At 44.4% G+C, this 26,605-nt stretch overlaps 1 protein-coding gene across 3 annotated transcripts in view; it reads right to left on the bottom strand.

The window, feature by feature from the left end:
• Window positions 1–26,605, bottom strand: part of RSU1 (Ras suppressor protein 1) — a 195,822-nt gene that overhangs the window by 165,718 nt on the left and 3,499 nt on the right. For 2 of the 3 annotated variants that reach the window (XM_061181554.1, XM_061181553.1), the window contains exon 3: window positions 5,238–5,288. In XM_061181554.1, coding sequence (XP_061037537.1) covers window positions 5,238–5,288 — 51 coding nt within the window. Of the gene's footprint in view, window positions 1–5,237; window positions 5,289–11,170; window positions 11,268–26,605 lie in introns of those variants that run through there. The other variant, XM_061181555.1, reaches the window with a different exon arrangement.

The following is a 26,605-nucleotide window of genomic DNA, read 5'->3' as shown; positions in this document are numbered from 1 at the left end:
TCTAACACTGGCTTATTACAAGGGAGAGTCATCACAAAGGCAGGAGAGCAGAGACACAGGAAGATCACCTTTGAAATAATGCTGCGTCCCCATCTTAGAAACACTGAGGGCAAGCAAGCCCTTGAGTCTATCATCTCGGACGGCTGGGACTTAGCAAAACATACCACCTACCAACCCACTAATCAACCGGCATTAACTGAGTGTCTATTTCATGTTCTGCACGCTTTTGGCACTGCTGCGGGATGGTACAATATATAAGCATATGACAGGGTTCCTAATTTCAAGAAACTTAACCTACAATTCACTGTATGAAAATATTAGTAAATCATTTGGGACCTTAAGTATATAAAACTAAGTGAAAGAGTAGCAGGCCCCAAACCTGGAGACCTAGGATAGTATAGGTCTTTACTTCCCTTTGGAGAAATGAAACTCAGCTGAGCCCACAAGGGTCGCTGGGTGGAAAAAAACACCCATGGGTGGTCATGATACCAGCTTTCCCCACCGTAGATCCTTAGGTGTCCCCGAGGAGCACAGGCACACCTTGGGGACAATGCAGGTTTGGTTCCAGACCACCCACCACAGTAAAGAGATTACTGCAGTAAACTGAGTCACACGAATTTTTGGCTTCCTGGTGCCTGTAACAGTTATGTTTATACTATCCTGTCATCTATTAAGTGTGCAAAGCATTATGTCTAAAAAACAATGTACATACCTTAAAAAGTACTTTATTGCTAAAAAAAAAAAAAGAAAAAAGTGCGAACCATCCTCTGAGCCTTCAACGAGTTGTCGTCTTTTTGCTGGTGGAGGGTTTGAAATATTGTGAGAATTACCAAAGTGTGACGCAGAGACACGAGGTAAGCAAATGCTGTAGGAAAAGAATGGTGCCAACAGCCTTGCTTGACGCAAGGTTGCCACAGACCTTCAATTTCCAAAAAAAACCCCGCAAATATCTGCCAGGTGCAATAAAGCGAGGTCTGCCTGTACCATGTTAGCACATCATTCCTTACCGATGAAAGGGCCCCTATGAAGGGGACGCAGACAGCAATTTCCAGGACCTACGGTTCTGTTTCTCTAGAGCACTCACAGCCCAGCGCATCTGAAATGAGCCCGTGAGTAGTTCAGAAACAGAAGTGTGTAGTGGTCACAACTAACCAAGTCCGTTAAGCAGATGATCCTGAGGAAACTACCGGGTTCCTGCACTGACCACTTCACGGAGGCCGGCTACTTCCCTCCGGCCCTGCTGGCCCTGTCTGCTCCCTCCCAGCAACCACTACTGCTTTCTATGAGGACTCACTGGGAAGCCGCTGTGCACTCAGCATCAGGCCTTAAAGAAGAATAACAGGGACTTCCCTGGTGGTCCAGTGGCTAAGACTCCGTGCTCCCAAGGCAGGGGGCCTGGGTTCGATCCCTGGCTGGGGAACTAAGATCCCGCATGCCGCAACTAAGGAGCCCACATGCCACAACTAAGAGCCCACATGCCACAACTAAGGAGTCCACATGCCACAACTAAGAAGTGTGCATGCCGCAACTAAGAGCCCGCAGGTGTCAACGAAGACCCGGCGCAGCCAAATAAATAAATAAATATAAAAAAAAAAAAAAAGAACAAGACATGGTCCCTGCCTTCAACAAAGCTTAAGATATCTCTGGAGAGGAAGGAACAGGAAGTAACAGGAGGACAAGGAAGGGTCAGGCTGGTGTCAAGAGTCTGTGAAGGGCTTCCCTGGTGGCGCAGTGGTTGAGAGTCCGCCTGCCAATGCAGGGGACACGGGTTCGAGCCCTGGTCCCGGAAGATCCCACATGCCGCGGAGCAGCTGGGCCCGTGAGCCACAATTACTGAGCCTGCGCGTCTGGAGCCTGTGCTCCGCAACAAGAGAGGCCGCGATAGTGAGAGGCCCGCGCACTGCGATGAAGAGTGGCCCCCACTTGCCACAACTGGAGAAAGCCCTCGAGCAGAAATGAAGACCCAACACAGCCATAAATAAATAAATAAAATTTAAAAGAAATAAGCAAAACATTCTCTCTATAAATTTGATCTTTAAAAAAAAAAAAAAAAAAAAAAGATTTAAAAGCTGGCCCTTGACATGTGCACTTAGAAATGCCTATTAAAAAAAAAAAAAAAAAAAAAGAGTCTGTGAACAACAGGCACTGCGGGAAGAGAGTTCCGGCTGGCTCTGGCGGGCAGGGGAGTGGGAGGAGGATGGGCAGAGGGTGGGGGCGGGCAAGGGGGGAAGGGAGGGGCGGGGCAGCCTGGCGTCAGAACCTCAGCTTTCCTCTGAAGCCAGAAAAGCACCTCCTTCCGGGGCCCAGACAGCTACTGCCCAGTCACAGCAAAAATGCAGAAGGAAAAGATTCACTCGTGACTCGGCCTCCCACTCCTTCAGTGCATCGCGGGAACGTGTCCCTGGGCAAGTTGCTGCCGGCAGGGTCACCCCGCAATCACTGCACCAAAACCCATCAGCAGGGCCCCGAGCCCCAGGTTTAAATGTCAATCGTGTCGCTGTGATAATGAGGAACCTCTAACAGCGATCACACTGACAATTTTGAAAGACGTTAACGAACTCTTGTGTCGAAAACGTCAAGAATTTCCACTCACAAAATCTTGGGGAATTTAGGGGTCATCAGCCCGCTTCCCCCTTCCACGTGGCCTCAGTCGTACTGCGTTGAGTGGACCCACTGATGTCAAAACCACCAGCATGAAAAGGTGCGAGTGCTACACTGTTCCAACGGCCCTACAGATACCGACTCAGTCCGTGGAGTCAAGAGCTGTCCCCAGATCAAGGTCCCAGTGTGACGAAGCTGGTGATTCATTCCCTAAGTACGCAAGAGAAGACATCACGACAGTGTAACTGGCACACGAAGAGAAAAACACACATACTTTTGCAAGATGAAAGCAGCGCTGAGGGGTTTATCTTTTGAGTCTGAGTCTGAATGCGGTGTTGTCATCCAGTCCCCGTTAAAAACCACGGAAAGTGAAAGACACTGATTACAATAAAAAGTGACAGGAGGGTGGGCTCACCCACCTCCCTGTAATGCATATTTATATTTCCATCAAATGGACATATTTACTATAAACACTGGAAAAACCAGAGCAAAGCCATTCATTTAAATGCCAGAAAAATAGTAAAAGATGCTAATTTGACCTTAGTGGAACAGATCGGATGTCACTGACACCACTCACAGTGGCTTGAAACAGAATTTACTAAGACGATTAATTAGAGCTTACTGGATTAGGTCAAGAGTGTCTCAAATGGGAGAAAGGGGGAAAAAAAAAAAAAGGGAAGAAAGAAATAAAAAGTTTGGATCCATTCACAGCGAACCTCTTTAACAGCAGACACAATTTAACTCTGTATTTATGCCTCCCCAAATTAATCTCATGTTGCATGCCCGGAAAGACAAATTGATCCCCTGATCCCTGAGATTTCTCTCTTTGTGGACATTTAAAAAGAAATAAACTACAACCACCTGAAAGATTTTTTAAGGACCAGATCAATAAATGGTATAACAGGAGTAAAACATGTTTGGCTTTCTTGTTTAAATGGAACCTTTTGCTCTGATGATGATGCAAGATCTAACAACAGTAGTAAGCTTGGCAATTAAGAAATATGTTCATGAGCTAAACGACAGAGAGCTTCGGGAATTTCTGCTCACAAAATCTGGGGGAATTTAGGGATCATGCAGTCCTCCCTCCAAAACAAACTGCAAATCCCCTCTGAACTGGGATTAGGGTCTCAGTGAAGAGTAGGACCATATGCTACAAAAACAATGAAAGTGGCAGCATATTACCTGTTACAATAATGATCACACGTGACCTGTCAGCCTCACTTTCAGTTGCTGGGGCCCCCGATACGCAAACATGACAATTGTGCCCCTCTGCCCTTGCCATACAAACATGTGCTTTTTGCTAAAAATGAACTAATATGCCTGTCTGCTGCACACCAGGGCCCTAACTGCCACTCAATTCTCAGTAATCAACAGCTCTGTGACATTGCTTCAAGCTGTATATAATCACACACACACATAAATTCGCGACACAAATCCCTCAACATGACATTCTGCTTGGTTTCACTGGACGTGGAAAGCTCCCTAACAAATTCCGGCCACATGATTAGAAAAATCATTCAAGTCTGCAGGAAATACGGCAAGCACAAAGAAGTGACCGTCAATTAGAAATGAGACGGCAGAGTGGGTCCCTGTCATTAAAACCTTTAAAGCCACAGCTCTAAAAATAAAATGGCCCACAATTATTCACAGAAGATACGCTTTACAAAGAGGTATGAAATCTACTATATGTTAACCGTACCACTGCCAATGCCCAGGACAATTTTCCTTGGAAACCAGACTCAAGAACTTGAAAAACGCAGATGCAAGTTTATATAATTTTTACAACTTTGGGCTTTTCTTCTCCCCCCATCAAGCAGGGAAGAAACGTATAGCAACAGTTACATTTTCCCCTTTTGAGGAGAAAGTATAAATGAAAGCAAAGAACTCTTATTCTAACTTTTTTTTTAATTAATTTATTTATTTATTTTTGGCTGCGTTGGGTCTTCATTGCTGCGCGCGGGCTTTCTCTAGTTGCGGCGAGCGGGGGCTACTCTTTGTTGCAGTGCGCGGGCTTCTCATTGAGGTGGCTTCTCTTGTTGCGGAGCACAGGCTCTAGGCGTACGGGCTTCAGTAGTTGCGGAGCACGGGCTCTAAGCGTGCGGGCTTCAGTAGTTGTGGCTCGCGGGCTCAGTAGTTGTGGCTCACGGGCTCTAGAGCACAGGCTCAGTAGTTGTGGTGCACGGGCTTAGTTGCTCCACAGCATGTGGGATCTTCCTGGACCAGGGATCAAACCCGTGTCCCCTGCATTGGCAGGCGGATTCTTAGCCACTGCGCCACCAGGGAAGCCCTCCTCTTTTTGATAAGTATTTTTTTTTTTTTTGAAATAATAATGAAAGTCTCAGCATTTCAGGTCACTGCAGCATTTACCATGCTCTAAGGGGACCATTTCCAGACAAACAATGTCACTGTCTTTCTTCAGTTTACACACATGATAGGAAAGAATCCTCAAAAGAGAGCAAACTACAGAATACAGGACCACCATCTGCTCAGGTACCTTAGCGTCACCCAAGTAACCTCTCAGTCTGCCTAAATAATCATTTGTCATCAGTGTCTTTAAAGGAAAACAGAAGAATCAGCAGTACTGCCACAGTCCCTAAAAGTCAGAAATTGTGTAACAGAGGACAGCGTTGACTTACTTGTTAGCTTGTTGTGGCTGAGGACCAGCTGTGTGATGTGGGACAGGGTGACTGTAAAAGAAAAACAAGAAATCACACAGTCAGTTAATGTACCCAAAGTACACCTACACTCCTACAAGGTGAAGGGCTAAGTTATTTTCACAGGGTGGAGTGTTACCGCTCACAAAAACAGAAGCAGGGGTTCACAGAGGGCTGTCTGTTCAATGTTAAACCAAATCAGGAAAAGCTATGCCATTAGCAGGGCGACGAGCATTGCGAGGGCCAGACATGACGCGGGCCACAGCTAGTGCCGCTCGGCGGCCTGGCCCAGGGGTCCAGCCACAAGAGCCCGTCTCACTAAGGGGACCGGTCAGGAGACCCGGCCCAGAGCCCCGAGAGGGACAACTCCTCCTGCACTTCCCCACACGCTTAAACAAACCATCGCATCGAGACAGGGAGACCGCGTCACCCTACCGCCCCTGAGCCCACGGTCAACCCCGAAACGCTGCTACAGGCTCTCCAACGATCCCGGTAAGAACCTTCCACAAGTTCCTCTCAACAAGTTTTGGCTGACATTTCAAAGCACCAGCGGATTGCTCACCAATATCAGACATTATCATGGAGGCTTAGTCTGCTGAAAAAGATTAGATCTGCTTTAAAAAGAAAAAAAGGTTTCTCCAACGACCAAGAAAGAAAATATACACACAGATCCGTTAAAAAAAAAAAAAGGGGGCTTCCCTGGTGGCGCAGTGGTTGAGAATCTGCCTGCCAATGCAGGGGACACGGGTTCGAGCCCTGGTCTGGGAAGATCCCACATGCCGCGGAGCAACTGGGCCCGTGAGCCACAACTACTGAGCCTGCGCGTCTGGAGCCTGTGCTCCGCAAACAAGAGAGGCCGCGACAGTGAAGAGGCCCGCGCACCGCGATGAAGGGTGGCCCCCGCTTGCCACAACTAGAGAAGGCCCTCGCACAGAAACGAAGACCCAACACAGCCAAAAATAAATTAATTAATTAATTTTTTTAAAAAAAGAAAATGAGTGTACTTAATAAGAATTTAAAAAAAAAAGAAGAAGAAGAAGAAGAAGAAGAAGAAAAGAAAGGAAAAAAAAAAAAGCCAGATGGAAAAAAGTGACCTGCCTTCTACTTTGGGTTCTAAAACTTCACTGCATGGCCAGCAAACTATATGTATATTTTATTTTTGTGGGTATATATATATAAATTATATATATATATATATATACACACACCCCTATTTACTTATTTATATAAGTTAAATATTTATATATAAATTAAAATCTAAATGATTATACACAATATACTAAATATACTAATTAAATACAGTATATTTATATTACAATTTTAAACACAGATGTATTAGTGAAGAAACATATTTAAAAATTTTTCCAATATTCTTTCTATAAGAACGTTATTTTAATGCAACAGAGTTTTTTCCATAAAGGAATAATAAGACAAATATTTTTTCTCAAGAAGGGTCTCAGGGTTGGACCCCAGCATCCTTGAAAAAAATATGTATCATCGCTGACCACAATTTTTGAGTGTTTTTCTTTTGTTCAACCTCTCACAAAGTTAGAGAAAAGTTCACAATACAATGCAAAGACCTGCTTTTCTGCCCTGACCCATTTGAGATTAAGCTGTTGGCTTGATGTCCCATAAACTTTAGGGTATTCCTACAAAGACATTTTCCTGCAAAACCACAATATAATCACCAAAGTCAAAAACTGAGCATGATACATCATTACCATCTAATCCTCAGCCCCCAACCAAGTTTCACCAAATGTCCCAGTGTCCTTTTGACACCCCATCACTCTCTGAGTACTTCCCTGCTTTCTGGCAAGAGATAGTCAAGCTAATCTTGTACTTTTGCTGCCACAGTCTTGGAATCAATCAGCCATTTCTCCAATGAGCTGATTCTGTGGAAAATAGTACTTACAAGCCAAAATCTGGGCACTAGATGTGCTCATTGTTATTTTGGGGCTCAGTATTCTCAGTGCACAGAATTAGAGAATACACACACTCACCCACACACACACATCTGTACAGATCTGTACACACACATCTGAACCTGAATCCCAAGTTCACACCAATAGATGGATTCCAATACAACACCGCACGGTTCATTCTCATTTTCTCCGTTTCCTATTTGTTAACTCCCTTCTCTAACAGCGAGAACTCTGGCGTCCACTATTTTTAACCTACCTATGTACACCATCGATACCCCTACATATAACTGCATGAAGCAGGGTTATCTTACAGCTGGGTTGGGATGGCTCTATGCTGACCTGCAGGGACACCTGGAAGTCTGATACTGATGCTGGGTCAAGATCCAGATGAGTAGGTGAGCTCGAGATGTGTCATGTCCTGTTCAAAGTTGCAAACACCTTGGAGGCTCCAGGACCAGCTTGTTCACATGTCTAGGGATGTGTAGGTCGCTGGCTTATACCTGGTTAGAGGCACCTGACCAGTCGGGCACAGAAGACAGCGCTAGACATTTCTTCCCACGCACTCCCAACACCCAGACTCGTTGAATATGTCTTGAAAGTTCTTACCTGGAGATAAAGTATGCCCTGAGCAACCAAGAAACGAGCCTGGGGGGCTGCGCCAGTAAGCCCCTGGGAACCCTGACCTTCGCCTGTGCTTTCTAACCCCTGCTAAGCTGTGTCCTCTGCCCTTATTAACTCCCTGGGTGAGTGGGCTCTGTGGAACCTTCTGGGTTCTTTCAACTATGCACCCGTGTATTAATGCAGGAACCCATCTCCCCATGCTCTTTCTTCCTACCTGGACACCTGTCCGGCTCACCCTCCTCACCTGCACCTCCAACCTCCTGGCCCTGGTCCTGCTTGGGCTTCGACCCCCCAAGCCAGGCTCCCCACCCCGCTCTGGGCCACCACGCCCACCCCCCAACACCTGAATGCCTCTTTTCCTGTTGCACTGACTGGCTTCAGGATTGAAACCTTAGGGGAGGAGGAAGAGAAAGGCAAAGCACGGGGGAAGAGCATTTTTGTGATTTTAAAAGCATCACCATGATGGCTTCTTACATGACAAGTTAGATTCTAGACACTGCAGAACATCTCACACATTTGTATTTATAAGAGTTAAGATTGTTCCTGTCCACCAGATAAAGCATTCCTTTACCTCTGAGGCATAGAGTCTGATATGAAAACAAAAAATCTCCAAGAGCTGTCCTCATACAAAACCAGATGAAATAGATTCAGAGATATATGAGTTAAGACAGTGGTAAGTACCATAGGAGAACAAACCACAAGTAACAGGAGTTACACAAGAGTTTCTCTCTCACACACGGGCAGTCCAGAGGTTCCTGGTATCTTGTTGCTCAACCATTCATGGATCCCACCTCATGCTCCAAAAAGGCTGCCTGAGCTTAGCCATCGTGCCTGCATTCCCCTTAGGAAGACGGAAAAGGGAAAAAAGCCTTCCTCCTTTACAATTCTTCCAAGAAATTGCACATGGCACTTCCATTTACAAGCAATTAATCAACATTTTGTAATACAGTGATGCCTAGAGGCAAAAGAGGTGGGGAAACATAGCCTGGATTCCAAGTGACCACATGCCAGATACAATTAGGGGTTTTATAACCCACAAAGATGGGGCAAACCAAAACTGGCAGACAACTAGCAGCCTCTCACACTAGCAAACCACTCTATTTGAGTGTCACAGAAATCAATTCTGATTACAAAAGCAAACAACCCCTGATAATCTGATTGCCTCCTGCCTTAATTTTTCCTAAAATATCACAACTACCATAATTTAAAAGAAAAAAACTTTGCTCTTCTCCCAGCTACTATTCACAATGAAAGATTTAATTAGGAAAAGTTGGGCCTTTTCAATCTTTTCATTCTGTCTTCTCTACAAGCATTTAGCAGAGGAGAAAACGAGTAAGTTTGAAAGTTCTTTTTTTTTTAAATAGAGAAGAGAAATGCATTTGTTGCTTCACCTGATCACACCACTAGATGTATTTTTCTTTCTCATTATTGTTACAGGGCTACAGGCTAAAGTAGGTAAGAGGGAGAAAAATTAGAGCAGAAAAGAAAAAGTTAATAAAAGATCTTTCAGGAAATATTTAGGGCAACAAAGGGCTCCAGGCTGGGTCTGCGGGGAGAGCAGTTAAGTTGGACAGAATTGAAATCACAGAATCAATCACAAAGCCTGTGACAGGCAAAGGCCAAGGACCAACAGACATGTTCATGCAACCTGCCACCCCCCTCCACTTGGCCATGGTGAGTCCACTGTGGGTTTCCTATGGAAACTGCAGTGTTAAAAAAGGAGAAAAGGTCTACCAAAATAGAATGGCTTATTTAAAAGTACAATAGCCACCCTAGTCAATCATGTGGGCGAAATGGAACGAGGTTGTCCCCACTGACCTGCCCTGCTAACCCTAAGCACACACTGGGAAATCTCCCGCTGCAGGAATATCGTACCTTACGGTCCTGCCAGTCATGAACTGTCAGGAAGCAGTGGCACCAGAACAGTGACAACAAACTGTTATTAAAATTCCTGAAGCAATATTAACCCGTGCTTTGCTGAGGCATTTTAAAAGTAGGATGCACTTCCAAAAGTCAGCTAAATAACTGAGAAACTGTGTTGGCATACTCAGTTAACTGTTGCCGTGCCTTGGATACCATTCTGTCTCTAGCCTTTAGAAACGGTATGTGGGGACTTCCCTGGTGGCGCAGTGGTTGAGAATCTGCCTGCCAATGCAGGGGACACGGGTTCAAGCCCTGGTCCGGGAAGATCCCACATGCCACGGAGCAACTAAGCCCGTGAGCCACAACTACTGAGCCTGCGCTCTAGAGCCCACGAGCCACAACTACTGAGCCCACGTGCCACAACTACTGAAGCCCGCACACCTAGAGCCCGTGCTCCACAACAAGAGAAGCCACCGCAATGAGAAGCCCACGCATTGCAACGAAGAGTAGCCTACGCTCGCTGCAACTAGAGAAAAGCCCGCGTGCAGCAACGAAGACCCAATGCAGCTAAAAAACCAAAACAGAAATGGTATGTAGGTGGAGGAGGGAAAAATTGGGAGATTGGGATTGACACATACACACTACTATATATAAAACAGATAACTAACAAGGACCTACTGTATGGCACATGGAACTCTACTCAATACTCTGTAATGGCCTACATGGGAATAGAATCTAAAAAACAGTGGATATACGTGTACGTAGAACTGATTCACTTCACTGTACACCTGAAACTAACACAAATTGTAAATCAACTATACTCAAATAAAAATTAAAAAAAAAAAACAACAAAAAACAAAAACAAACAAAAAGAAATGGTATGTGGGTGAACACTCTATCAGGCCAAAATGAACAGTGAGAAAGAGAACTGTGGGGAGGGAGCTGTTTGAAGGGGAAGGGGGTGGGGCGGGGTGAGGTGGTTGGCACTGTATGTGTGACTGCTGACAGTTTATTCTCCAGCCAAGGACGGAAGTGGCTGGAAAATGCTAAATGCTCGGGAGTTCCCTGGTGGCGCAGTGGTGAAGAATCCACCTGCCAATGCAGGGGACACGGGTTCGAGCCCTGGTCCGGGAAGATCCCACATGCCGCACAGCAACTAAGCCCGTGCGCCACAACTACTGAGCCTGCGCTCTAGAGCCCGTGAGCCACAACTACTGAGCCCACGTGCCACAACTACTGAAGCCCGCGCGCCTGAAGCCTGTGCCCCGCAACAAGAGAACCCACGACAATGAGAAGCCTGTGCACCACAACGAAGAGTAGCCCCCGCTCATCGTAACTAGAGAAAGCCCATGCGCAACAACGAAGACCCAACACAGCCAAAAAATAAAAATAAATAAATAACATTTTTTTTAAAAAAAGAAAGAAAATGCTAAATGCTCAAGAAGCAACTGGTTGTTCCAATAATTTCCATCAAGGACCCATTCAGGCACCCGTGGACTGGATATTTACCAGGCACGCTCGGAGTGTCCATGGTCTCTTCCTTGGAGATTCTGTTAGAAGGAACGTCAACAGTGCATCCTCGTTAGACTGGGACAGTCCTGGATTTCGCCCACTTGCCCTCAAAACTGTCCTGGTTTAGATGATATGCCACACGGTCCCTCAATTTAGGTGACACAGAATACGCACCAAAATCCTAAACGGCAAGATATAAAAGGATCGTGGGCACAAGAGAAGTGTATCTGAAAGGATAACAGGAGATCACAAGGAGACATCACAGGGACTTCCCTGGCGGTCCAGTGGTTAGGACTCCACGCTTCCACTGCAGGGGGCCAGGGTTCGATCCCTGGTCGGGGAACTAAGCCCTGTGGTGCAGTCAAAAAAAAAAAAAAAAAAAAAGAAGGAGACGTCATTTACTGTGGGATGACACGTCCAAAAATGCTTTAAGGCACTGAAACTGGACTTGGAGGATACATGGAAATTGGAGGTTATGGAAGCAATTCTAGGCTTATCTGAGTGAAGAGATGGAAAACAGAGAAGACACGGGACCGGATGGAACAGGCGGTATTACAATGGAATATATTCAGAAAAATCAAAGGACTAGCTAACACTCCTAGAAAAAGAACCATGGTTTCTAGATAACAATAACACGTGGAAGCAGATGTTATTTTTTAAAACAGACACAGTCTTTTTTTTCTTTCCTTCTTCTTCAGCATCAAGCAGGCAGCGTGAGGAAAGAAAAGTAAGCAGGGTGAAATCCACAGCACCAGATGATGACATGGCAGACCTACTTTTCAAATAACCCACCATATCACAATGATGTGCCACACTGGAAACTGTCTCTCTGGTTTTCAGTCTGGCAATCAGAAGCAAGTTACTCCTCTGGGGGCACTTTAGAAAGGATAAAAAGTTTCAGCTTCACAGAATGATGTTTCTATCCAGAGGAAGAAACACAGCCAGGATGAGACAAGGGGAGTGAGACTTGGAAACGCACACAGTGATATGGGACTTGAACGTTTCTGCCACCTTGTCGCAGGTCAGAATTGGGCATCTTTGGGTTTCCAACAGAAGATTCTAGAACACTGGCCACCAAAACCTGGATTGTAACCGTCAGTTCATTTCACAGGCTGCGCTCCCATGGAAGCAATCGGAAAGACACCGCTACCTTCAGAAGACAAACGGTTTACTGTTTTTTTGGTCTTGCCACACGGCATGTGGGATCTTAGTTCCCCCACCAGGGATCGAACCCACGGCCCCGCATTGGAAGTGCAGCGTCTTAACCACTGGACTGCCAGGGAAGTCCCTAGTTTACCCCTTTTGGATGGCTCTTGAGCTATCAAATACTGCAGTGGGAGAACAGCCAAACCCTCTGGGATGTTCAAAGAGGGTCACCTTTGACTTGCGTTACAATTCCAGGGTGGGCAGCCTTCAAATTCGGTGCAAGTCCGCAGATTACACTGCAAACAGTACCCTCTGTGAATTCAATTCCTCCCAAAGTTGTTGACTACAAAGAAGAATTCATTTGAACTGAAGATACAGGATGGTCCCAAAGGCTTTTCCATTTGGGCTCCCGGTAGGCTAGAAACAGCGACAGCCCTAAATAACCCGGATTCAGAGACTCGGCGGGGCTGCGGGAGAGGCCGCACGTGAGCACCACGCAGCCACGCTGGCCACTCTGGGTCCCGTGTCTCCAAGATGCGTAATTAAAAGGCCTGCCCGCATCACACGCTAAAGTTATTGCACCCCTGCTAGAAGGATGCAGATCCAGATCTTCTTAAGCATGCAGCTTCTGACAGTATATTTAAGCGAAGGCAGACAATAAAACGTTTGATGCCAAGATGTAATACAAATATCGTATTCATCAACACACCCAGAATCGTAAAGGAACATTTCTTTTGAATTTCGTTCATAATTTAAAACTTCAGGGGGAAAAAAAAAAAAAAAATCACCAGGGTATGAAAGCTTTCCTTTCCTCCTCAACCAGCTACTGTGGTGAGTTGGAAACTCTTTGGGTAGCAAGTTTTCAAAACTGGTTACTTGACTGAGTCCTATTTGCAGATAAATGGTCACTCAAGCATAATTAACTGCTTTTTCATTCAACAGAAAGCAACTTATCATATATGATGATTTTTAACAATGTGATACGTCTTCCTTTACGTAAATAAGAGCAGAGAATTCACACGTGCTGAGAACCCCCATGAGCTGGTCACAGACTGGGGCTTCTGTGTCTACTGGGCCATTAAGTCAAAAGACGCTTGACCCAGGGCACCGTGTTACTGGCAACATGCAGCCCACGTCCTCCCCATCCAAACACATCGCTTTACGGTCTCTCCTTCCCGAAAAAGGACAAAGAAAAAGTTTTAATTCTGAAGATGCCTGGGAGAATTAAAGAGGAAAACACAGTGAGCTACCTAAGGCTCACGGTTGTTCACTGCTCTTGGGGAATGAGGAGGACGACATGAACGAAGGCTCAGGGAGTCACAAACTGTATGCAGGGCACTGTACTTAGTTATGTTGACAAAGACAGAATACGTGTGAGACACAGGTACTGCCCTCAAGGAGCTTACTCTGTAATGAGGGGAGGCGATAAAAAACTACGACACAAGGCAGAGTATCAGCACCACAAGGAGGTAAGCTGATTCGAAATTCCCGTTAAAAGGGAAATGCTGCAAAGTTTTTTCAGGGTGAGTAAGAGCTTCCAGGTCCAGAGTCAATTTTATTCTATATCTACATACCTACATTCTCCCCCTAACCCAGCTTTTTTTTTTTTTTTTTTTTTTTACTTGTCTGTATTGAATAATTTTTCTAGCATAAACTGTTTTAATTGTGTAACCTAAAATAGGTGTACTTTGAGAAATCAGTTATAGGAAAAAGCTTCAGCTCCTTAATTTACAGATAAGGAAACTGTGGCCAAGAGGTAAAGTGATTTTTCTAAGGTTCCCCACAAACTCCCCGCTCCCCCAGAATCAGAACTGAGACTCTAACCAAGGTTTCCAGATTCTACCTCTTGAGCTTATTCTTCCTAAACTGGAAAAACAATATTCACACCTCGGGGGAGTGTTCTTTTCAAGATGGTGGAGACACCTATCATTAAAGAGTATAAACCTGAGTGGAAAGTCCTTTCTATCTTGAATACATATGACAGTTACATAAAGGGCCTCAAGCACAGCTAGAATACCAAGTTTCAAGCAGTGTGAGACCCGGACTGTAATTCCATGAGAATACTGAGGAAAATAAAAAATCGCTGGATTTCTCTAGAGCGCAGTTCCTCATGTTTAAAATGAAAGGCTGAATTAAATTATTCGATTCTGTGAGAAACACAGAAGAGAGAAGAAAAGAAAGAACTAATATACAAGTAATGCCTCCTACATCAATATGCAACACTGGGGACTTTATAACCACTCATTAGAATCAAAAATGTTAAAATATAACAACTGACACTGCAGAAACACAAAGGATCATGAGAGACTACTACAAGCAACTCTATGCCAATAAAATGGACAGCCTGGAAGAAACGGACAAATTCTTAGAAAAGCACAACCTTCCGAGACTGAACCAGGAAGAAATAGAAAATATGAACAGACCAATCACAAGCACTGAAATTGAGACTGTGATTAAAAACCTTCCAACAAACAAAAGCCCAGGACCAGATGGCTTCACAGACAAATTCTATCAAACATTTAGAGAAGAGCTAACACCTATCCTTCTCAAACTCTTCCAAATATAGCAGAGGGAGGAACACTCCCAAACTCATTCTACGAGGCCACCATCACCCTGATACCAAAACCAGACAAAGATGTCACAAAGAAAGAAAACTACAGGCCAAATTCACTGATGAATATAGACGCAAAAATCCTCAACACAATACTAGCAAACAGAATCCAACAGCACATTAAAAGGATCATACACCATGATCAAGTGGGGTTTATCCCAGGAATGCAAGGATTCTTCAGTATACGCAAATCAATCAATGTGATACACGATATTAACAAATTGAAGGAGAAAAACCATATGATAATCTCAATAGACGCAGAAAAAGCTTTTGACAAAATTCAACACCCATTTATGATAAAAACTCTCCAGAAAGTAGGCATAGAGGGAACCTACCTCAACATAATAAAGGCCATATATGACAAACCCACAGCCAACATCATTCTCAATGGTGAAAAACTGAAACCATTTCCTCTAAGATCAGGAACAAGACAAGGTTGTCCACTCTCACCACTATTATTCAACATAGTTTTGGAAGTGTTAGCCACAGCAATCAGAGAAGAAAAAGAAATAAAAGGAATCCAAATCGGAAAGAAGAAGTAAAACTGTCACCGTTTGCAGATGACATGGTACTATATATAGAGAATCCTAAAGATGCTACCAGAAAACTACCAGAGCTAATCAATGAATTTGGTAGAATAGCAGGATACAAAATTAATGCAAAGAAATCTCTTGCATTCCTATACACTAATGATGAAAAATCTGAAAGAGAAATTAAGGAAACACTCCCATTTACCATTGCAACAAAAAGAATAAAATACCTAGGAATAAACCTACCTAAGGAGACAAAAGACCTGTATGCAGAAAACTATAAGACACTGATGAAAGAAATTAAAGATGATACAAACAGATGGGAAGATATACTATGGTCTTGGATTGGAAGAATCAACATTGTGAAAATGACTATACTACCCAAAGCAATCTACAGATTCAATGCAATCCCTATCAAACTACCAATGGCATTCTTCAGAACTAGAACAAAAAATTTCACAATTTGTATGGAAACACAAAAGACCCCGAATAACCAAAGCAATCTTGAGAAAGAAAAACGGAGCTGGAGGAATCAGGCTCCCTGACCTCAGACAATAATACAAAGCTACAGTAATCAAGACAGTTTGGTACTGGCACAAAAACAGAAATATAGATCAATGGAACAGGATAGAAAGCCCAGAGATAAACCCACGCACATATGGTCACCCTATCTTTGATAAAGGAGGCAAGAATATACAATGGAGAAAAGACAGCCTCTTCAATAGGTGGTGCTGGGAAAACTGGAAGCTACATGTAAAAGAATGAAATTAGAATGCTCCCTAACACCATACACAAAAATAAACTCAAAATGGATTAAAGACCTAAATGTAAGGCCAGACACTATCAAACTCTTAGAGGAAAACATAGGCAGAACACTCTGTGACATAAATCACAGCAAGATCCTTTTCGACCCACCTCCTAGAGAAATGGAAATAAAAACAAAAATAAACAAATGGGACCTAATGAAACTTAAAAGCTTTTGCACAGCAAAGGAAACCATAAAAAAAGACAAACTGACAACCCTCAGAATGGGAGAAAATATTTGCAAACGAAGCAACTGACAAAGGATTAATCTCCAAAATATACAAGCAGCTCATGCAGCTCAAAATCAAAAAAACAAACGACCCAATCCAAAAATGGGCAGAAGACCTAAACAGATATTTCTTCAAAGAAGATATACAAATTGACAACAAACACATGAAAGGATGCTTAATATCACTAATCATTAGAGAAATGCAAATCAAAACTACAATGAGGGGCTTCCCTGGTGGCGCAGTGGTTGAGAATCTGCCTGCCAATGCAGGGGATACGGGTTCGAGCCCTGGTCTGGGAAGATCCCACATGCCGTGGAGCAACTAGGCCCGTGAGCCACAACTACTGAGCCTGCGCGTCTGGAGCCTGTGCTCCGCAAACAAGAGAGGCTGCGACAGTGAGAGGCCCGCGCACCGCAATGAAGAGTGGCCCCCGCTCGCCACAACTAGAGAAAGCCCTCGCACAGAAACGAAGACCCAACACAGCCAAAAATAAAAATTAATAATTAAAAAAAAAAATCACATTCTCTAAAAAAAAAAAAAACTACAATGAGGTATCACCTCACACTGGTCAGAATGGCCATCATCAAAAAATCTATAAACAATAAATGCTGGAGAGGGTGTGAAGAAAAGGGAACCCTCTTGCACTGTTGGTGGGAATGGAAATTGATACAGCCACTATGGAGAACAGTATGGAGGTTCCCTAAAAAACTAAAAATAGAACTACCATGCAACCCAGCAATCCCACTACTGGGAATATACCCTGAGAAAACCATAATTCAAGAAGAGTCAAGTACCACAATGTTCACTGCAGCTCTGTTTACAATAGCCAGGACATGGAAGCAACCTAAGTGTCCATCGACAGATGAATGGATAAAGAAGATGTGGCACATATATACAATGGAATATTACTCAGCCATATAAAGAAACGAAATTGAGTTATTTGTAGTGAGGTGGATGGACCTAGAGTCTGTCCTACAGAGTGATGTAAGTCAGAAAGAGAAAAACAAATACAGTATGCTAACACATATACATGGACTCTAAAAAAAAAAAATGGTTCTAATGAACCTAGGGGCAGGACAGGAATAAAGACACAGATGTAGAGAATGGACTTGAGGACACGGGGAGGGGGAAGGGTAAGCTGGGACGAAGTGAGAGAGTGGCATGGACACATATACACTACCAAATGTAAAACAGATAGCTAGTGGGAAGCAGCCACATAGCACAGGGAGATCAGCGCATAGCACAGGGAGATCAGCTCGGGTGCTTTGTGACTACCTAGAGGGGTGGGATAGGGAGGGTGGGAGGGAGACGCAAGAGGGAGGAGATACGGGGATATATGTATATGTATACATACAGCTGATTCACTTTGTTATACAGCAGAAACTAACACAACATTGTAAAGCAATTATACTCCAATAAAGATGTTAAAAAAATGTTAAAATAAAATAGTAACCACAACAGCTAATGTTTACCAAACACTTAAAATGTGGCGGCCACGGTTCTAAGAACTTTATTACCTCATGTATTCCTCACAATAACGCTAACAGCACTATTATTCTCTGCCTCTCTCCTAATTTTATTTTTTTTTTGCATTTTTTTTTTAAATTTATTTTTGGCTGCATTGGGTCTTCGTTACTGTGTGCGGGCTTTCTCTAGTTGCAGCGAGCAGGGGCTACTCTTCATTGCGGTGCGCGGGCTTCTCATTGCGGTGGCTTCTCTTGTGGAACACGGGCTCTAGGCCCACGGGCTTCAGTAGTTGTGGCTCGCGGGCCCTAGAGCGCAGGCTCAGTAACTGTGGCGCACGGGCTTAGTTGCTCCGTGGCATGTGGGATCCTCCCGGACCAGGGCTCGAACCCGTGTCCCCTGCCTTGGCAGGTGGATTCTTAACCACTGCGCCACCAGGGAAGCCCACCCTCCCTCCCAATTTTAGGTGAGAAAAATGAGGCCCAGAGAGGTTAGGTAACCTGCCTGAGGTTTCAGCACTAGTAAGTAGACAGGACCCTTTAAAAGCTGTTTCCAAACAAGAATCTGATTAATTCTGACCGTATTTTTCTACTAGGCAAATACAAATAAGATAAAAAGGAGCCTTAGTCCATTGGTTCATTTTTTCCCCCCAAATGGAGATGGGCAACGTCATACACACACACCTTCCACTTCAGACCAACCGCTCTGTTCTCACCTTCCCTGTGTCCCTGCCAACAGAGAAGGCCGCTGCGTGGGGGCTGAGGGTGGGCTTCTCTCTGCCCCCTGCTCAACCTCCCTTCACGCTTCTTACCCTCAACCCAAGAGCCATGTTCTTCCCTGGTGGCTTCAGAAGCAGCAAGAGCCGGAATCTCTGACCCTCTTCCACAGGGCCGGGTGGCTCTCCGAGCTCAAAGCGCTGTAAGTCCTCTGACAGGCACCGCGTGTCTGAGGGCCGCTGGGCCACCAGCCGGCACCCACACCCAGCACGCGATGTGGTCTCGCAGGCCGCCCTTCACTGTTTTTGCCCCGGCCATCATCTGCTCCCCCCACGCCACCCTTACCCTGACCTCCAAGGGCTGCCTTGTCCAGTCCCAGATCCCTAGTCTACTGGACTGACACCTGTCATCAGCTGCCCCCCGCTCAAATCTCGGTACCTGTTTTCTGATCATCCACGGGGTCCCCCTCCATCTCTTCCCACAATCCTGCCCCAGCCTCTGCCACCGGCCTCTCTCCCCGCCACACACACAGATCCAGCAAACAGATGTGCCCCCGAGGGCATCCACGTCTCCACTCCCACCCAAAGGCCCATTAGACTCTTCAGCCCCAAACCCCCCGCCCCACCAGAGAACAGCCTGTGCCTCAGCGTAACAAATGCAGAATGTCCTAATGACTGATCCTGAGGATCATTTTGAGGTCCCTACTCTGCATCAGGTACTACACTGACGTCATCTTTTATCTGAGGGGCAGCAGATTTTTCCCATTTTATCAATGAGGAAAATGATGTACAAAGACAGGAAGTGATCTAAGGGCATGTTACAAATAAACAGCAAAGTGGGCTAATTAATAAAGACCATGGCTCCAAAGTCAGTGCTTTGAGTCAGGACACAATACTCTCTCCTTGTATCAACTCTAGAGGTATTAAACAACACCCAAACAGGAGGCTCTACCACAATGAATCTAAACAAAGGCGTCTTTGTTATGTTAATGAGGTGACTTTCAGCAGCTTCTAAAGGATGGGGGCTGGTTGCCAGGGCTGGAACTTTCAGTCCCACCTCTGTCCAGCCAGTTCTTCCTAACTTGATCTAGAGATTCAGCGCAATCCCAACGAAAACCACAGCGAGTTTATTTTGTGAATGGTGACAAACTGATTCTAAAATTTATATGGAAAGGCAAAAGACCCAAAATAGCAATAAAATACTGAAAAAGAAAAACATACTCAGAAAATTGACACGTCCCAACTCAAAACTTACCATATAAATCCACAGCCACCAATTGAAAAAAACAAAGACATCACTGGAACAGAAGAGTGCCCAGAAACAGACCCACACAAATACAGTCAACTGGTCTCTGACAAAGGAGCAAAGGCAATTCAATGGAAAAAGGATAATCTTCTCAACAAATGGTGCTGGAATTTGACATCTACATAAGAAAAAAAAAAAAATCTAGACACAGAACTTACACCTTTGACAAATACTGACTCAAAGTGCTTCATAGTGTAAAATGCAAAAAAGCGTAAAGTCCTAGAACACAACACAGGAGAAAATCTAGGCAGCCCTTGATCTGGTAATGACTTCTTAGATACAACAGCAAAAGCACTATCCAAAAAAAAAAAAAAACAGGTGTTAACTGGCTGGGACTTCATTAAAATTAAAAACTTCTCCTCTATGAAAGACAATGTTAATAAAAGGGAAACAAGAGCCACAGACTAAGACAAAATTTTTGCAAAACACACATCTGATATAGGACTTCTTTCCAAAATACACAAAGAACTTTTTAAATCCAACAATAAGAAAACAAACATCCCAATTAAAAAATGGGCCAAAGACCTTAACAGCACCTCATCAAAGAAGATATACAGAGGGCAAACAAGCATATGAAAAGATTTTCCACATGACACGCCGTTAAGGAACTGCCCACTGAAAACAATGAGATACCGCTACACACCTATCAGAATGGCCAAAATCCAGAATACTGACAGCACCAAATATTGACAAGGATGTGGAGCAACAGGAACTCTCATTCATTGCCGGGGGATGTACGAAACGGTTCAGCCACTTTGGAACACAGCTGGTTTCTTATTACACCAAAAATGCTCTTACCATACGATCCAGCAATTCTGTTCCTTTGCATTTACCCAAAGGAGTCAAAAAACTATGTTCACACAAAAATCTGCACATGGATGTTTACAGCGGCAAACTGACAAAATTTGAAAGCAACCAAGATGTCCTTCAATATGTGAAAGGACAAAAAAACTGTGGTGCATTCAGACAATGGAATTTTAACCAATAATAAAAAATACGAGCTATCGAGCCAAGACAAGACACAGAAGAAACTTAAACTCATATTGCTAAGTCAAAGAAGGCTTTCTGTAAAGATTACGTACTATACGATTTCAACTATATCACATTCTGGGAAACGCAAAACTATAGAGACATAAAATTTCAGTGGTTGCCTGGGGTTCAGCAGGAGGTAATGAGGAAGAGAGGGAAAAATAAGTAGAACGCAGAGGGTATTTAGGACAGTGAAACTACTCTGTAGGATATTATGCATTTGTTAAAAGCCATAGTGTGTTACAGCACAACCAGGGGACAACAATGTAAACTGCGGGTTTTAGTGAATAATAATGTATCAATGCTGCTTCATCAACTGCAACAAAAGTATCACTCGAACCAATGCCAGATATTAACAATAGGGGAAACTTTGGAAGGTTAACAACAGGGGAAACTGCTGTAAAAAAAAAAGTGAAGTATAATAAAACAAACAAAAAAAGGAGGAGAATGGGGATAGAATATGCACAACACGATTCTTTTCAGCAATACCAGCTGCTGGTAATATTAGCATTGCTATTTGTGTGTAATCTACAAAATAAGTAACTGTGAGATAGTCTAACATCATGTGTATCCCTGACAATCAGGATTCTCAGAGTGGAAGAAAAGTAGAGACTAGTGTGAAGGAAGTTAAGTAAGAGCCTTAGAGTCCCATATTTGAATTGGACCTACCAGTATGAACTCGTTAGATATTTTAATCTTCATATATGTGTATATATGTATCTGTATATATCTACAGATACATATATTTCGTATATACACACACATATGCGTGTGTGTGTGTGTGTATATATATATAGTTTTTTTTTTTAGCTCTGTCTGCTAAAAATGCCTAAAGACCATGAACGACCCAGGAATAATGAGCACCCCTGGAGCCCAGACTGTGGTCCCAAAATATTGCCCACTAAGACAGACAAGCAAAAATAGGGTTTCTACGAGGACAGCTGATTCCAGGTCCGGGATGGGAATTCACAGACACACCGGGAACAGCTTGTTACTCTTTGCTCACGTCCACTGGATGGGAGAGCCAACGACAACAGGTTCCCACAGGCCGAAAATGAATAGTTTGCACTTGAACAAGGACCGTGGCTGAGAGGCTGTGGTGTGCATGGGTGAAAACGTATTATTTTAAAGAGCAAAATTTCTGACACCTGTTTCCACATTCAGAGTCTCCCCTTGAATTGGGCTGGGGTGCAGCCTGAGCGCTGGAACGTTTAAACACTCCCCAGGGGAGCCTAAAAAGCAGACAAGTTTGCCAGCAGCTGGTATAGATGATAGCAATCTGTGAGCAAGCTAATTCTGAGAGAAAAGCTTGAGGTGTGAGTAATTTCTCCTGGAAGAGGGCAGTGCACTGAGTGAGCACCTCGTGAGGCCTGACCAGCACGTCCGCGAGAGCTCATCTGCACCAAGAACATTAAGCCTTCGCCTGACATCTAAGTTTCAAACGTCTTCCCCGTTTCAGTGATTCCTGCTTCCATTGTAAAGCGTACACAAGAGCACACCCCATGACTCAATAATTCCACCCCTAGTCTGTAACCAACAGAAAGGAATACGTGTGTTCACATGGCCACAGCAGCACTACGGGTGACAGCCCGAGCCTGGGAGCGACCCGAACATCCATCAACAGCAGAACGGATGCCTGAACTTGGCAGCCGCACCCTGGATCTGTAACCAGTGTCACAACACGAATGAAGCTCATGAACAAGATGCTGAGCTTAAGAACCAGAGAGTAAAGAGTGTACACTGTAAACCCTCTCTCCTTTGAACGATGCACATCAACAGGCACAGGGAATCCATGCTGTCCGTCAGGACCCTGTCCTGAGGGGCTAGTGCCTGGGACATGCCCACTGTGTTCCGTTTCTTGCTTTGACAATCTGTCACCCTGTACTGTTATACGTGCGCTTATCTATAGGAGCACTTCAGTAAAGCCTTCTTGAAATGGATTTTTTTTAAAGAGTGTGTTGAGCGTTTGGGGAAGAAGAAGGTTCCTGTTTCCTCGGCCCCGTCGGCAAGAGCAGAGGAGGGTCGGCATCCCTGAATGCGTTCCTCAGCGGATACTGACTCAGCAGCCCGTACGGGGCAGGGACGCGGCTTCCGGGACCAGACTGCTGGTCAGTGGACGCTTGCTGAATTAGCGGCTGTACCTTTGTACGTGCACCTGACTGTCAAAAACGTTAGTGACATGAGTAAGGCAAGAAAGCATGAGCTACCAACACAGCTTCTGAAGTCTGAGCGCCCGGCTGCAAGTCCTGACTCGACTACTCATTAGTGTGTGACCTGGAGCAAGGTACTCACGCTCTCAACGTCTCTGTGCTATAGACTGGGTGACGAGGATGATGACGAGGATGATAACAGTCCTAACGAAACTGTGAGGTTTAAAGGAAATAATCCGCATGGAGAGCCACGTACAACGCCCGGCACGTGTGTGCGTGTGTATTAATACACTCCATATAGATATTTTTAAATTATCTATTATTTTTATCCTTTTCTAATAAAGAGTACACAACTTGTAGAATACGTAACAGGTTACACAGGCCTCTTTTGCAAGGCCTGAAGACTGAAGTATTTACAGCTCTGAAAAACCAACTGTGTATGTAAACATCTGCAAAACAACCACTTGTACACTGAGGATGTAAACCAAGTCACCAATCTCTGCTCTGTGCTGTGCTCTGAAAAACCAAGAGGCCAAGACCCCCTCCAATTCACTATCTGGTCTGAGGTGTGCCTTTCATTTGGCCCACTTTACCCTTAAGAACTATTCTGAGTCCGGAGGAATTGTTAACAGGTACACAGAGAAACGTATGAAATGAAAAGGCTCTTTATGACGTACCGGTAAACTACAACTACAATTACCATTTCATTCAATTCAGGTTTATTCTGTTGTGATACATGAACCAATACTGCCCCAATAGAATCTTCTCCAGCACCATACTTCATAGAGGGTTTTAAGCTAATGTTCTAAGTGTGAAGATAGAAAAAAATGAATTAACGTACAGTATAAAAAAATCTCACATCTGCCGTTAAATCCAGTTAAAATTAATAGTTTCTCAGAAAAGCCTAAGGAAACGGGGAGGGTTCAGAGTTAACTCTGACCAGATAGAGACCAAGTTGCCTCTACTGTTTTCTTCAAGGGTTAAAGCCCTGCAACAATGTGACAAACCTAAGCTTCCAAGCTGGCAGACTGGAAAAATGATGCATTTTCTTAGCCTAGCACAGTGTTGTTTTTTGGGGGTTTTTTTATGCCACGATTTATTTCTGGACTCTCTATTCCATTCCGTTGGTCTATATGTCTGTTTTTATACCAATACCACATTTTTTTTCGTTTTTGGCCACACGGCGCGGCATGCGGGATCTTAGTTCCCCGACCAGGGATCGATCCCATGCCCCCTGCAGTGGAAGCGGGGAGCCTTAACGACTGGACCGCCAGGGAAGCCCCTAGCACAGTGTTTTTAAAGAATTCTGAAACTGACTGGCATGAGGTGAGGCCCGCCAGCCCCACTTAGCCCTGGAAAGCATCACTCCTTAAGGCCTGAGCTAGGGGTGGGAAACCACACTGCACAGGATTACAGAACAAAGCTGTCGGTGTGTCTAACGTGTGACGCTGGGGCTTTCTCGACCTTCTGTTTGCTCACCTCTAAAACGCTGATGATTATCATCTGCACCAAAGGCTGACGCGAGAGGCACTTACCACCACGTAAGCACTCACGTGTGTACCATTCAGAATCTCTGATGCAGACGTGATGGGCTGATCTGCGGCCCCCTAAATTCCTGTGTTGAAGCCCTCAGAGTGAAACTGTATTTGGAGACAGGACCTTCAAAGAGGTGATGAAGTTACAATGAAGCCAGAGGGTGTGCCCCCACTCTCCTGTGCTATGCTTTCTACCCCAGCGCACCTGAATTCTTAACTGAGGACAGCAACCTTCTTCAATCAATTTTTCCCAAACGCCAAGGACAAAAATAACAGAGGTGCGCACGCAGGGCCCAGAAAAGACGTTGAAGCCAGGCTGGAGGGGATGGTGGGTTAAAATTTAGTCCTGGGGAGCTTCTTGGAGGAGGTGACACATGTGAATGGAGTCACATGGACAGAAAGTCATCTCTTCCCTCAACAAGCGTTAATTCACAAGGCTGGGAGGAGGGTGGCTGGAGAGAGAAAGGGTAAGGACTGCCCAGGCCAAGATGCTGAAAAACACAAAGATGGGCTTAAACACACAAGTCAGAAGAGCAAAAAAATAAAAGGTCTTAATAACGATCACAGTGAAAGTGACATGGTCTTTCCAGCTCTTCTATCATCCCCCCAGAGAAGTCCTATCATGATGAACATTCCCAGCAGGCATCACCACTTCCTGGGCTAACAGCCCCTCCAGATAACCAACCCGGGATTATGTCTGTTGATTCTTTTGCAGGGTCCTTTAGAAAGACAACTACCTCAGAGGCAGCTGATTTTTCTCTTTTAAAATATTCTGTAATAACCTCAATGGGAAAAGAATTTGGAAAAGAATGGATACTTGTATGGGTATAACTGAATCACTCTGTGGTACATCTGTAATGAACACATCATTGTTAATCAACTCTACTCCAATATAAAATAAAAATTAAAAAAATAATAATAAAATAAAATTTATCTGAGAGATATTTAGTCTAACCTGAAGAAAAACAACAACAACAAAAAACTGATAAAGGTTTGACACCCAGAGGGCAGTAAATGTGAAGAGATTAAAAAGTCAAAAAGACTTAAATGAAAGAAATGAAAAAAAGTCTCTCTGGCTGCTGATGGGAGTCTCTGCTCCCAGGAAGCTGATAACAGGACCCTTCAAGAGCAACTTTATCATCCGGGTGAACAGCTGCTGAATGAGAGAGAGTTTCTGCTGTGAAATCTCTTTAATAAAAAGTACAAAATTGGTACCATTCCTCCCAGAAGCTTTCAGCAGATTACATGCTGTGCAGGAAAAAAAAATGAAGGAAAAGAAATAAAATGAGCGATCACTTTAAAGAAACAGCGATCGAAATCTATGGGAACCCTAGGCAAAAGGGCCAAACACACCAGGTTCTTTTAAGCCACACAGAAAACGTCAACACATCACATACACAGATGCCTTTCCCGGTCCAACTAACCAGGCTATTCCTGGTTCAGGCCATCGACTGCGTTGGGACTGGTTCCATAGGAGGCTTACGCGCTCTCTGGACATTCATATGAGCAGTTAACAGTCGCTGTGTACTTAGTACTGGCTCGGTGCTAAGCCCTTGACAGGAAGCAGTGCACTCGGCGCTACACCCACGCCCCCAAGTGGGTACTTACGTTTCCATCTAACGATGAGGCACTTGAGGCTCAGAACAGTTTCGTAGCTTCTCTAAAGTAACACAGCCATCAGTAAACCTGGACAATCTAAACCCAGTCTATTCAACTCCAGGCCCCACTTGTAAGCACTGGACTACGTCTGCCTCTCAGGGTTGGATCTGAGCATCTCCAGAACCTGGCTGGACGGACAGAAAACTCTAGAACCTGTTGGGTGTCTGTCTCCAGCCTATGAAGTTTTCCCCATCAGAAAGCTTTTGGTACCTCCACTCCTGAAAGCATTTTTTAAAGGCAACTTACTGTCTCA

The sequence above is a fragment of the Eubalaena glacialis genome, chromosome 2 (genome assembly GCF_028564815.1).
Source record: "Eubalaena glacialis isolate mEubGla1 chromosome 2, mEubGla1.1.hap2.+ XY, whole genome shotgun sequence".
Lineage (NCBI taxonomy): Eukaryota > Metazoa > Chordata > Mammalia > Artiodactyla > Balaenidae > Eubalaena > Eubalaena glacialis.
This window is presented reverse-complemented; position numbering and strand designations above follow the sequence as displayed.